Source organism: Tachysurus fulvidraco, chromosome 10, assembly GCF_022655615.1.
Source record: "Tachysurus fulvidraco isolate hzauxx_2018 chromosome 10, HZAU_PFXX_2.0, whole genome shotgun sequence".
In the NCBI taxonomy this organism is placed as follows: Eukaryota; Metazoa; Chordata; class Actinopteri; order Siluriformes; family Bagridae; genus Tachysurus; species Tachysurus fulvidraco.
In genome coordinates, this window is record NC_062527.1 from 9,999,482 (window position 1) to 10,013,228 (window position 13,747).

Sequence of the window (13,747 nt, forward strand, 5' to 3'; positions counted from 1 at the left end):
AATATAATATAATATAATATTTCATTCATTATTATATATCCATTCATTATTGTTGACACAGAGACATGTTATGGGCTCTTCAATAGATCCCCTCCCTATGAAATCTTGCACTGTAAGCTGAATAAACTGCGCTCCGCAGCGGAGTTTACATCACAGGAGATGTTGGCTGTTACAGAAATGAAACTGGTCTTCCAGGCGCTTCTTTTTGGTTCATGTTTTCTGTCTGTTTTTTGTTGGAGGTCGATCCCCAGATTAACTTTGCGAGAAGGTATGTTTATTTATCATGCATCACGTCTTTGTCTTGCTTTATTAATCATTATAATGACAGAAGGGTTTGTAATAATACAGGAAAACATTCTGTCTAATATCTTATTTACTTTATTTTGTTTTATTTTCTTCAACAGATAATCGAAGTAAGCATCTAAACTATAGCAAACATGTAAACCATACAGTCTTCTTCCTTCGAAATGGATCTGAGAATCTGCTTTTGGGGAAACTAGACAATGTTTTAGAGGTGAACGATGGGGGTGTAGTAAAGGTAAATATTTATAAAGATTATAATGGTTTATAGTCGTTATAAAGATTCCAAATTATATATTATATAATATACATTCATAATATATAATATATTACATAAAAATTATATATTACATTATATTACACATATAAATTAAAGTATAAAGATTACTATAACATTTATCAAGCTGACAAATTATATCATTAATATTCCTATTTTAATACGATTAGCATACATTTATTAAAAACAAAACCAAATCTAATTGTAAATCAGCAGCACATCAATAAATAGTTGTTTCTTTATTAAACATTGTGAAAAACAAAAAGGGTTGTGATGTGTGTCTGTGGTGTGTCGAATGAACAGTCAAAAGTTTACATATTCTTTAGTATTTAGGTACTGTAAGAGGAGAAAGTTTAATTATAAAAGTGATAGAAATAATGTAATAAAATGAATTTGTTTTGGTTGTAGAATCTGAATCTGACAGATATCGGTGGTTCTTGTCATGGGGTATGTATGCCTTATGTGCATGTATCATATACAGTAGGAACCGTCTTAGAAATCATGTACTTTTTTGTGATTAAAAAAAGGCTTAGATTTTTTGTTTTGTTAAGTCGTTTTGCTTTACTTAAGTATTATGTGTGACATCTTTGATTAAGTAAAAGAGTAAAATTCTACCCAAATTTCCAGACACCATAATTGCACATTTACAAGTTTGCGTGGGTTCATTTAGCAGCTAAACCAGAAGTTTTTTTTGAGTCTAATGAGCCAGTGTTGGGTACCAATTAAATGCACATTTTTCAAATATTTTAGAGCTCTTGTGAAAACGTCATAACTGTAATTGAAGAATTCCAGGACTGGCTTTTTGTTTGTGCAACAAATGGGAAACAGCCAAAGTGCTGGAAGCTGGTAGGTTAGTTTAATAACATTAATCAACATATTCTTTTGCTTTTGTGTAGCTGAACTGAACTGATCCTTCTTATTCCTTTGAATTGCTCTTTTTCATAGGATACAAGAATAATCAATAGCTCTAGTGTGGTTGTGGAAAGTATTGATGGCATTGGCATCTCACCTTATACTTACTCCCAAAACTCTCTATCGCTTGTAGTAGGTATGCAAAGTTCATATACATTTACAGCATTTAGCAGACACCCTTATCCAGAGTGACTTACATTTTTATCTCATTTTATACCACTGAGCAATTGAGGGTTAAGGGCTTTGCTCAGGGGCCCAGCAGTGGCAGCTTGGTGGACTTGGGAGTCAAACTCACAACCTCCGATTGGTAGTCCAGCACTTGACCCACTAGGCTACAACTAGGCTACCACATCCCATTTATTGATGCTTAAAGATGCAGATACTCTGCTTTAGATGCAGCATGAAAACATGTACATGACATGTAGAAAGGCTATAATAGATATAAATCTAAATACCTGGCATGCACAATTACCAGCAATCATTATTTAAATGCCTATGGCATGCTTAAGAAGCTCGTACACACTTTGCCGGGTTTTCAATTACATTTATGGAAAAATGACAGGAACATAAAGATATACAAAATGCATTGTGCTGTTTTGTCCTCAGAAAGCTTAGAGTGCATTATAATGCTGAATCTAACAATTTATTAAGGGCACTTCCGGCTAGTTTGGCCTTACATAAATCTACAGCATTCAAATATCATTTCCTCGCAAACTAAGATTGAGTCATATGATGAAAGAAAGTAATATTCACAAGATATTTGTACAAGCACAATATGTTTTATGATGTTTTTATGAACTAATTGTGCAGTTAGTAGTTACATAAATTGTGTTACATAAAAGTTATGTGAAAAGGATACACATTTATTTATTTGTTTGTTTGTTTGTTTGTTTGTTTAAATATTTAATTCATTATTTTCTTTTACCGAGATGGAGACATTTATGCTGCAGCTCCACTTTATTCGGATGGAACGTCACTACAGTTCCGCAGGCATTCAGGCATCCAAAACAGTTTATTTATGTATGATCCATGGATTACAGGTAGATAAAAGAAATTACACAAATACCCCTGAAAAAACATGAATATTATATATTACATGTGAAAACTGACATTGACTCTTTTGGTGTTGAACCAAATTATACTACATTTTACCACTGAATGGATGTATTTATGAGCTTTGTAGAATTAAAATTACTAAATATTTGTGATAGCAATGTTTATATTCAAATTGCTCTAAATGGGTTTGCTGTAATATTCATTCCTCTCTTGGCCTACTCCATTCCAGAACCAACATTTATCTCAGCTTTTGTGGCCAGAAGACCTGGGGACCCACAGAATGAGAAAATCTATGTTTTCTTTCGAGAGAAAAACTCAGACATCAGTCCTGAAGCTGACCCCTGGATTTCTAGAGTGGCCAGAGTATGCAAGGTAAAGCACACTTAAGTAGGCAGGACTTTGCACAGATAACATTCCAAGTTTCTTAGTATTGATAGACAATAAACATGCCCTAAAATATTGGGTGTTTTACAAGCATTCTACAGAAAAAAGTGCATTGTCCTTTGAAACTGTATGATGGGGAAAAGTTCTGATGGTGTGTTATTTGATAATACTCTTAGATGTCGCTTTCAATGGTTCAGCTATAGCTTGGTTTGTAATATAAGAACACTTTGCAGTTGCAGCATCAGATTCTTTTTCATTTATAGCATCTCATTGTAGATTGACAAAGGTGGGCCGAAGAGAATTTTCCAAAACATTTGGACATCATTTTTGAAGGCACGCCTTGTGTGTGCGATTCCTGGAGAGTCACTGTACTTTAATCGTTTGCAAGACATCTTTGTGCTACACTCTGATGACTGGAAGGAATCCCGGGTTTATGCTCTTTTCTCAAGCAGCTGGTAAACATCCTCCTCTACCTCTGTATAGCTTAGTCAGTAGATACTCTCTCTTTGTACAGCTTAGTTTGTAAACATCCTCCTCTATTAGTGGAGGTGAACAACATCCTTTATTTATGCACAGCATGGCATCAGTTCAACTATTTAAATACACCCACCAGCCAAGACATGGAAGCCCCCCACCTATTATTGTGTCAGTCCCTCTTAAAGGCATGGACTTAACAAAACCTCAGATGGTATGCTGTGGTATCTGGCACCAAGATGTTAGCAGCAGCAGTTTCTTTAAATCCTGTACCTTGCATCGTGGGGCCTCTGTGGTTTAGGGTTTTTGTTCAGCTCATTTCTCAGTTGCTAAATCGGACATTGAAGGCCAACTCAACACAGTGAACTCTTTGTCAGGTTCATTGAACCATTTTTGCATCATACATGTACCCACTAATTAGCTTCTTATGATCAAGTACAGTACATACCGTAGGCGTGTTGTAGGCTTTTGGTTGCGGACTAGGGGTCGGGTTGGGCACTTTTATGCATACCATCTGAGTCACCTAGCCTTCACAGTCGTCTAGCCATCACAATTTATTCTTTGTCAAGGTTGCTCATATCCTTACACATACTTCCTGCTTTCAGCACATCAGTTTCAAGAACTGATTGCTCATTTGCTGCATAATATATCCCACCCCATGGTAGATGACATTTTAATCAATGTTATACAGTCTGCCTTCCAGTGGTTTTTAATTTATGGCTGAGGAGTGTATATACTCCTTGTGTGAAACATAAAGATACTGTACAGTGAATAATTTTTATAAGGATCTGTTTGTATTAACATGTCTGTTTGTTAACACATGGCACAGGAATGCCACGGCTGTTTGCATATACTCCTTAGATGAGCTTGATGATGTTTTTGAGAAATCCAGTTTTAAAGGATACAATGAGGAAATTCCCATCCCAAGACCAGGAACTGTAAGAACTCTTTTTTCATTTAAGACTATATTTAGTTACTGTACATTTACACTGTTACCTGTCCATCACAACTGGAGGTACTCAAGTGAACAAAATCAGGCAAGCTCATAGAAATTCTAAGGATAATTCTATTTGAATTGTACCTTTATCATGTTCTTTTAAATCATTTGATTATGCATGTTTCAGTATATCCTAACAATCATCATCATGCCCATAACACAATAATTCTATGTGTACAGACCCAAGTGTGTGTCATTTAAGTTTTCCAGTTGTGTCATTTTGTTGCCACCTTGTCCTAACCTCTAAATGGTTATGTTAAGTAATTTTTAATAATAATAATAATAATAATAATAATAATGGCAGTTGTGACTGGTGTAATTATTAGAAATTATACTAGTTCTTGATGTCTCAATTATATTATTTTACCAAGGTTATCCTTGTCCTTATCCTCTGTAAGTATATTTTTAGATTTCACAACAATGCCTATTATATAAGCTCCACACTGGTCAGGATGTATTGAATCCCCCACCCCACTCAAATATGAACAAAACTCTGGAATTTATTACAAACATACCTTAGCTTAACTAATATTTTACTTTACAAAAACCATATATCACTAAAAACCACATGGCCACAACTACAAATACATGCACACAGTATGAATATTTTAATGAATGATTTATGACATTTTTGTTCCCTTTTATGCCAATTTTCATGTTTGCAGGGACAGTTCTACTTGTAAAGTCTTTGATTGCTGTCCATATTTTGTTTTCCAGGGTATTCAATACTGCTTAGGACAAATCCAGGCATTGGATTTATTTCTTTTCTTTTTTTTTGTATTTTTCAGTGTGTGAGTGACAGTAGGTCTCTACCAAACCCTCCTATCCTTATTGTTAAAAACTATCCTGAGATGACTGACTGGGTCCATCCCATTCAGAAACATGTTCCATTCTATAGCAGCAATACGAATTACACCAAAATTGCAGTGGATAGTGTGCAGGCATCAGATGGAGAAGTGTACAATATATTGCTGCTTGCTACAGGTATGCACTATTAATCAATTACTTGGGGTTTACACATTGTTGTTATGCTTCAAAATTATCTTCCTGTTCTTTCTTCAACTTCAGCTCTACAGTTTAGCAAATGTTACATAAGGTTCACTGAGGTCAAGAGTCCATTCGCAGGACGTATAATAATAGGAGGGTTGAAACAAACAAGGTCAACACAAGAAAGACAAATCCAAAACACAATCAGCAAATCAAAACAAAAAGGTCAGAAAAAGGCAGGGATGAGATAAACAAAGTGGTAGCCACCATCTAATATAACAGTGGCTAAGCAATTACAATTGATGGGGCAGTCTGCAAGGCTTCATAATGTATGTTTGCATCCATGTGCTTTTATTGTGTATAACTGGAAATTATGGAACTATGTAAGGAAGTGGCTCAAAACTATGGTGCGAGGGATGTCTATTCAGCATTTACTGTACATTATATTGTATAATTTGAAAATTTTTCAGTGTTTACTGGACTGTCCTCTTTTTTTCTGAATACTGTTGGTGTGTGCTATGATGCATTATTTAGTGAGGGCCACACATTGACTTTAATGTGTCTGAATAAAACATTTCCTGTCTCAGATTTCAGGCTCTCTACAAGTCTAACAATGTCATCAAATTTTTAACTGTCCCAGTATAACTGTAATGAGGAGACATAAGGCTGGTGAGCCATTTGCAGCAGGATCAACAACGGTAAACACAATATAGTAGGGCAGGCAAAATCAGACACGCAAGGACAGGCAAAAGGTCAGGGCACACAGCAAACAATGAGGAACCAGAATAGAGAAAAAGGATAAAAAACCGGCACTACGAAACGCTCAGAATACCTGCTAACGCATAGCGTTCAAGTTCCTATTTATAGGCGCAGGCTGATAGGAATCGGGTGGCGAAGTAAATAGTTTGCGTGATGGGTGATGAAGGTGTAGTCCAGAAGCGACTAATATTCTGGAGACGCTTATCTGTGTTGCCGGTTGGGAGGCGGGGCAGGTCCGCCGACCGTGACAGTAACCTTGGGGAGAGAGGTTTTGGAGTACTCTCTCTACCCTGGCAGACAGAGCAACAGTAGCCAATAACAGGCAAATGTGATCTCATATACTGTATGATGAAGAGGGCAGGTAGTGCTTTCCTCTAATTTTGTACAAAAAACTAAATGTTGTTAAAACTCACATTTTCCATAATGAATTGCTTCCCATGCCTTTGATACGACTTGTGGCATGCAAGATATTCTAGCATCTTAATTACAAGCTTGTAAAAGTTGTGAAAATTTAGGAAAAGGAAAATCTAATTAGCATAATTATGCAATGGGTAACGGGTAACGAAAGTCTGGGTTGAAAGGTTGTTGCAGCAGTTTTCTGCATTGCAGTATACTTCAGGCAATAATTTACCATATAGCTGTGTGTGTAATGATTTCATGTTACATGATAACAATTAAGTTATAAACTGTCAATGAGTCTAGATTTGCCTCTTAGCTCCACCTCAAAAGTGAGAAATGTTAATAACTGAGGTGGTTAGCTGTTTGTTAGTTGTCTTCTCTTTAGTCATTCCATGTGTGTGTGTGTGTGTGTGTGTGTGTGTGTGTGTGTGTGTGTGTGTGTGTGTGTGTGTGTGTGTGTGTGTGTGTGTGTGTGTGTGAACTACAGACACTGGAAAGATCCATAAGATGCTGGAGCATGATTCCAAAGCCTTTATAATTTCTGAAACAAGTCTTTGTAATGGTTCTGCTCCTGTTCTCTCAATGAAACTACACTCTAAAAAGGTACAGCCTGACTCCAATCTGAATTTTCATTTGTTTTTGAAAATGTTGTTCTCTTAAATTCTTAAAATTCCCTTAATATACAGTATGTATCTTTATGAATACAGTCAGTATATAGTACAATTTAAATCACACAACGTATTCCCTTTTTGCTGCTTACACTTTACTTTCTCAGAGAAAGTTGTTTGTTGGATATCCTGGAAAAATGTCTGTCTTAGACCTGCAGAATTGCCACGACTACAATACATCCTGTGAAGATTGTGTTCTTGCCAGGGACCCATACTGTGCTTGGACTGAAAATGGATGCACTTCACAAATGAAGTATGTTTTGCAAGCATTTTCCTGATGTTTGCATGTTTTATAAGCTTGTCAGATTAAAATTGTGTCCTCAATGTATTGTAAAAAAAGCTAAATAAGCCTGAACTGAATGGTATTGTATTATAAACCAATTGCAGAGGGGGAATTCAAAATATTGCCACTGGTGAACCGCAAATATGTTCCAGATATTCAGGCAAGATTCCAAATTCCCTTTTGATGTTCTTTTTTTCTGTGTGATTTTGTTTTTTTTTTTGTTGTTGCTAAAATCCTTTAAATGACATTTTTCTTACACAGCTCTCAAAAGGCCCAAGCGGGATGTAACATTCTCATATCCAGCCCCTCCAATAGTGCACACTGTGCCCAACGGTTTCCCTTTTTACCTTTCCTGCCCAATTGACTCGCACCATGCCACCTACAGCTGGAAGCACAGAGATAATCAGAGAAGCATACCATGTCAGAGGACTAAGTCCGACTGCCTCCATTTAATACCAGATATCCATGAACATGACTATGGGATGTACAACTGTGTCTCAAGGGAGCGTAACTATGACAAAATTATTAAAGTATATGAATTGCATGCTCCAGCTAAGCCACAGATCCTAAGCAAAGCTTTCAAACTCACAGCTCAGAAAGAATGGCTGTTGGCAGTATTCACTGCACTTCTTTTCAGTGTACAGTAATATAAATCAATGGTTGCATCGGAAAGCAAGCAAGTTGCAAAAGTGTATGTCTTGGGTTTGGTGGGATGGTGTAATACCAGTAACATTCCATATGTCATAGCCATGGAGTCTAATTCAAATAAGATTAATGAAACAGATCATAAGTAGGTGTTGTCTGAATTATATAGCAGGGAGTTTTGAGATCATTTAGTCTAATAGCTCTTAATAACATTTCTTTTATAATATTTTTGAAAAATATGTGAATGAATGTCTTATTTATTGGTGCTGTGCTGAGTTCCTCACCTAGGTTTAACAGTAAGTCATCTTTTTTGTTAGTTTCAAGGTAAAAATGTTTGTCATCACATCTTTAAATTACTTAAACTTTTCTAATAATTTGATTTATACATTTAAATTATTACATTATTAAATTATTAAATTTAAATTATTAAATTATTTTATTAATATTTTTAGATTCCCTTTTGGGCCCCATGTTTATTAAGGACCCTTGGTCTTAAGCTCTTTCCCTAACCACCCCTGAGTCCCTTAATGCATATGTAGCATTCTTTATTAATTTCCTTGCGTAGATATGAATCTTGCATGGAAATCCTTTGTTTAAGGATCTTGGGGGTGAGATTTTAACAACACAGTGTTCAGTGGTTCCTGCTGCTGCTGTAGAATTAGAATGTGATCTATGTACAGTCTATAAAGTGATGTGATTTGGGCTGTAACTGATACGAGTGATCATATGTAAGTGTTATAATGAGTAATCCATGTGGCAGATCTGATGGAATTGAACAGTCAGTTAACTTAATTATTTAAGAAGTGGGCTGAATTAAGAATGACTGCGTGATTTTTATTGCTCAGACTGGAAGTAGGTGTCACCCATCCGGGCATAGGCTCTGATGACAGAATGATAATGGAGGATAAAGGAAAGGGTGTGGAATGAAGTTAATCTGTTTATTTTACTGCACTTTTTGTGCATTTTAATTAGAGAGTATATTTATTTATTTTACAAAACTTGTTTATAAAGAAAATTTTTAACTTTTAATCTGGATCCTGTGTGTGTGTGCATTTGTGATATTTATTTTTATATATAGTTACTGTGTGCTGTTAAAAACAGGTGCCATTACATCATGGAAAAACATGGTTGAGCTATTATTTATTGATAGATGATTACAACAACAGGCGGTGATACAGGATACATAACAAAACAACCAAGCCTTTCCAAAGAATTTCAACTATTATTGTCTGCTCTACAGGATATCAACCTGTTAAAAGCATTATATTTTGCTAGGTGTAGGGTGATGCTACACTGGACAGTAATAATATTTTATTAAAGTGATTAAGACGTGGTGTCTATTTTTCCTGTAATATTTCATTGTTAATCTAAACAAACTCAGCAGTTTACTTATTGACTTTAAATGAGCAAGCACATCATAGAAAATGATGGAGACACCATATTAATGGCCAATGGTTTTGACACAATTAACACGGGATACAGAATTACGTATTTAAAACAGTAACAAGTTGTTAGCTTAAAAAGACATGGTAACTGGCTAATGTGAATTTGGTTTACCTTGAGTTTGAGGTTTCCTGGCCTTAGGTGCAAAGGCAGTTTTGGAGTTGACCTGTAAACCTGATTAAGGTCAAGTCAGGATCTCCTGAGTAATCTGTTAATCTAAGTCCTGAATAGAAACCCAAATAGGATTGTTTCAAACGCTGGGAGACACTGCCATATTGTACTTTGTCCTTGTAGTGATTATTGATATAGGGTTAAGGACATGTCCAGAATAATGGATATAGTTTCTGCAAAGAACCATTAAATACAATACGTGTTCATGAGTTAGGTCAAATGAACCATTAGTCATGAAGAGGTAACAATACGCCTTGCACATCTATACATTTCCTTCAAACAAAACGATTATTCAAAACATATGGAGGCAATAATTTCCCACAAGCTTTGTTTGTTCATTAAAATTATTTTATGCTTTATACATTATTTACTCAATTACTTGAACAAACAAGCACAAGCACAGACTCTTTTATTGGATATGTGGACAATAGTCCTTGCCATTGGAAAGCCCTTGATGAGCATGAATTTAAAGAGAATTGTATGAAATTAATTTGTAAATGGTTTTATTCTGTGGGGTTGAAGTAGAAAGAGGTGGCACCGAGGTGGTGGAATGAACTTCAACTAAGGGTGAATACCCATGAAACACTTCAACCTCCCTGTTTGCACGTACAACAAACAGGGAGGAAGTGCTAGTTGAAGTATTTCATGGGCTTTAGACTCATGCTATTTTAAGTATGTAACCTAGAGAACCAGAGTTAATGTATCCAATGATAGAGACTTAAGCACTTTTGTACGTCTCTCTGGATAAGCACGTCTGCCAAATGATGTAAATGTAAATGTGAATGTAAAGAAAGAACTTGGATAATTATAAACCCACAGTAAGTGTGACAAAAGAAAACTTGAAAGGAAAAGAGAAGCCAAACAGGTCAGATTAAACCTAAACTTGGGGCCAAAAAATCCTGAACAAGATGGCCACTTGGGCTGGATGATTTGATACGATAATACTCTTTTTGGCATATCATCGAGAGTACTTAAATTTTCATAATGGATGAGTATCGTAGTAATTCGTACAGTTTGTTTTGCATGTTTTGGGTTGTGGCTCAGAGCAGTCAGGAGTCTATGCATTGCTTCATGCATGGTGGAGTTTGCATCGAGATTCAAAGTGGCCCATAATGAACTAATTTGTCTTTGAATCTATGATTAGTTATGCTTTAAATAAATAACATTATGTAAGCTTATTCAATTATATTATTTAAAACATTATATGCATATAGCCAGAAACCAGCCTATATTCTCAATATAAAGTACATGTTATTCACGTTAGTGAAACTGATCACTGATGGTTGTGTTCGTTGCCACAAACGTGTCTCAATGCTGTCCTCTGCTGGACAAACTGAATAAAGTGTAACAGGTTAAAACAAGGTTTTAATAAGCATTCGGACGTTTGTTGGATATTTCTCTTTTTTGCGCATGCAGCTAATTATGAGTATTGTGAGCGTTATGTGTTGTTTACTAATCTGGCCACATGGGTTGCAAGTTTTCCCCCTACTTGTCAGGATTTCTTATGTTTATTTTAAAATAGACATAACACTGCAATACTCAGTTTTAACATTGGTAGCAGATACTGACATTACTTACTTCATCAGAATGTAGTTCCTATAGTTCTACCCAAAATCATGGGTAGCTTTTTCTGATAAGAAAATCCAGTCCAGAGTTTATAAGCACCTTAATAAACTGGTCTATTTCAGCATAATCTCTGGTAAAGTCATTATTTAAGAAAATTGATTTTAAGCACAATAGTAACTCCAGAGAAAAAAACTGACTTAACTGTACAACAGTTAATTTAAAAGACAAATGTAAAATAATAATAATAATAATAATAATAATAATAATAATAATAATATATACAGTATATATATATATATATATATATATATATATATATATATATATATATATATATATATATATATATATATACAGTCAAGCCCAAAATTATTCATACACCAGCAAGTTGTTTCTTGATTAGAAATGACACAAGCGTCTCTTAGAAGATAATATGACGATGTACAAGAATCATCATTGTGGAAAAAATTATTACTCATCTTTTATTTACATTTGAACAAAAAGTGGCATGTCCAAAATTATTCATACCCTTTGCAAACTGTGACAGTCTATGGGAATATCTGTGAGGGTCCACTGGGAATGTTTGGCAGAGTCTCCAGTCAGAGAGATCTTCAACTCCCACCTTCGGCAGAGCTTAAACCAGATCCCAAGGGAGACTGGAGACACTGAGTCCGAGTGGACAATATTCTCCACCTCCATTGTCGATGCATCCGCACGGAGCTGTGGCCGTAAGGTCTCCCGTGCCTGTCGTGGTGGCAATCCCCGAACCCGGTGGTGGACCCCGGAAGTAAGGGATGCCGTCAAGCTGAAGAAGGAGTCCTATCGAGCCTGGTTGGCTTGGGGGACTCTGGAGGCTGCTGATAGGTACCGGAGTGTGCTGATAGGTACCGGAGGGCCAAGCGAGCTTCAGCCCGGGTGGTTGCGGAGGCAAAAACTCGGGTCTGGAAGGAGTTTGGTGAGGCCATGGAGAAGGACTATCGGTTGGCATCGAATAAATTCTGGCAAACCGTCCGGCGCCTCAGGAGGGGGAAGCAGTGCCCTGAGCACACTGTTTACAGTGGGTGTGGGAATCTGCTGACTTCGACTGGTGACATCTTCGGACGGTCGAAGGAGTACTTCGAGGATCTCCTCAACCCCACCGACATGTCTTCCACTGAGGAAGCAGTGGCAGAGGGCTCATTTGTGGACTCATTGATCCCCCAAGCTGAGGTCACTGAGGTAGTTGAGAAGCTCCTCAGTGGCAAGGCAACAGGGGTGGATGAGATCCGCCCTGAGTACCTCAAGTCTCTGGATGTTGTGGGCCTGTCTTGGTTGACACACCTCTGCAACATCGCGTGGCGGCTGTGGACAGTGCCTCTGGACTGGCAGACTGGGGAGGTGGTCCCTCTGTTTAAAAAGGGGGACTGGAGGGTGTGTTCCAACTACAGGGGTATCACACTCCCCGGAAAATTCTATGCCAGGGTACTGGAGAGGAGAATTCGGCCGATAGTCGGACCTCGTATTCAGGAGGAACAATGCGGGTTTCATCCCGGTCGTGGAACACTGGACAATCTTTATACCCTCACCAGGTTGCTGTTGGGTTTGCCCAACCAGTCCACATGTGCTTTGTGGATCTGGAGAAGGCATTCGACTGTGTCCCTCGTGGTGACCTGTGGGAGTATGGGGTCCAGGGCTTTCTGCTAAGGGCTGTCTGGTCCCTATATGACCGGAGCAGGAGTTTGGGTCGCATTGCCGGGAGTAAGTCTTCTGCAGTGATGCGGTCGATATACCGGTCTGTTGTGGTGAAGAACGAGCTGAGCCGCAAGGCGAAGCATTCTATTCACCAGTTGATCTACGTTCCTACCCTCACCTAAGGTCATGAGCTTTGGGTCATGACTGAAAGGACAAGATCCCGGATACAGACAGCCGAAATGAGTTTCCTCCACAGGGTGGCTGGGCACTCCCTTAGAGATACTGTAGGGTGAGGAGCTCGGGAGGAGTTCTGAGTAGAGCCGCTGCTCCTCCACATCGAGAGGAGTCAGCTGAGGTGGCTCGGGCATCTGTTCCGGATGAATCCTGGATGCCTCCCTGGGTAGGTGTTCCGGGGGTGTCCAACTGGGAGGAGGCCCCGGGGAAGACCTAGGACATGCTGGAGGGACTATTTCTCTTGGCTGGCCTGGGAACACCTCGGTATTCCCCGGAAGAGCTGGAGGAAGTGTCTGGGGAGAGGGAAGTCTGGGTGTCCCTGCTTGTGGTAGAAAATGAATGGATGGTTGGATTTAAGTCAGAATTTGCCAGGGGTATGAATAATTTCGGGCTTGACTGTATATACAAAAGAAATAAAAGACAGCAAAGACAGAAAGCAAGGAAAAAGGAAGCTGTGGAAAATAAACTAAAAGAAATGGGTAAAAATAAAAGAAATAAAGAAATAAAATAAATAAATAAAT

The 13,747-nt window shown here is 37.7% G+C and overlaps 1 protein-coding gene across 1 annotated transcript; it reads left to right on the plus strand.

The window, feature by feature from the left end:
• Positions 1 to 107: 107 nt before the first annotated feature.
• Positions 108 to 9,176, plus strand: sema7a (semaphorin 7A). The gene is made up of 14 exons (XM_027173552.2): positions 108 to 268; positions 405 to 538; positions 986 to 1,024; positions 1,328 to 1,423; positions 1,523 to 1,625; positions 2,419 to 2,529; positions 2,775 to 2,917; positions 3,206 to 3,384; positions 4,233 to 4,341; positions 5,189 to 5,384; positions 7,033 to 7,148; positions 7,321 to 7,466; positions 7,601 to 7,656; positions 7,758 to 9,176. The coding sequence occupies exons 1-14, from the start codon at positions 160 to 162 to the stop codon at positions 8,141 to 8,143; spliced, it is 1,923 nt and encodes a 640-aa protein (XP_027029353.2). The 5' UTR covers positions 108 to 159; the 3' UTR covers positions 8,144 to 9,176.
• Positions 9,177 to 13,747: the final 4,571 nt, after the last annotated feature.

Coding starts and splice junctions, on each gene's coding strand:
- sema7a (XM_027173552.2), top strand. CDS start 160: ATGTTGGCTGTTACAGAAATGAAACTGGTCTTCCAGGCGCTTCTTTTT. Junction 7,149..7,320: donor TGAAACTACACTCTAAAAAG/GTACAGCCTGAC, acceptor TTACTTTCTCAG/AGAAAGTTGTTTGTTGGATA. Junction 7,657..7,757: donor AATATGTTCCAGATATTCAG/GCAAGATTCCAA, acceptor TTTCTTACACAG/CTCTCAAAAGGCCCAAGCGG.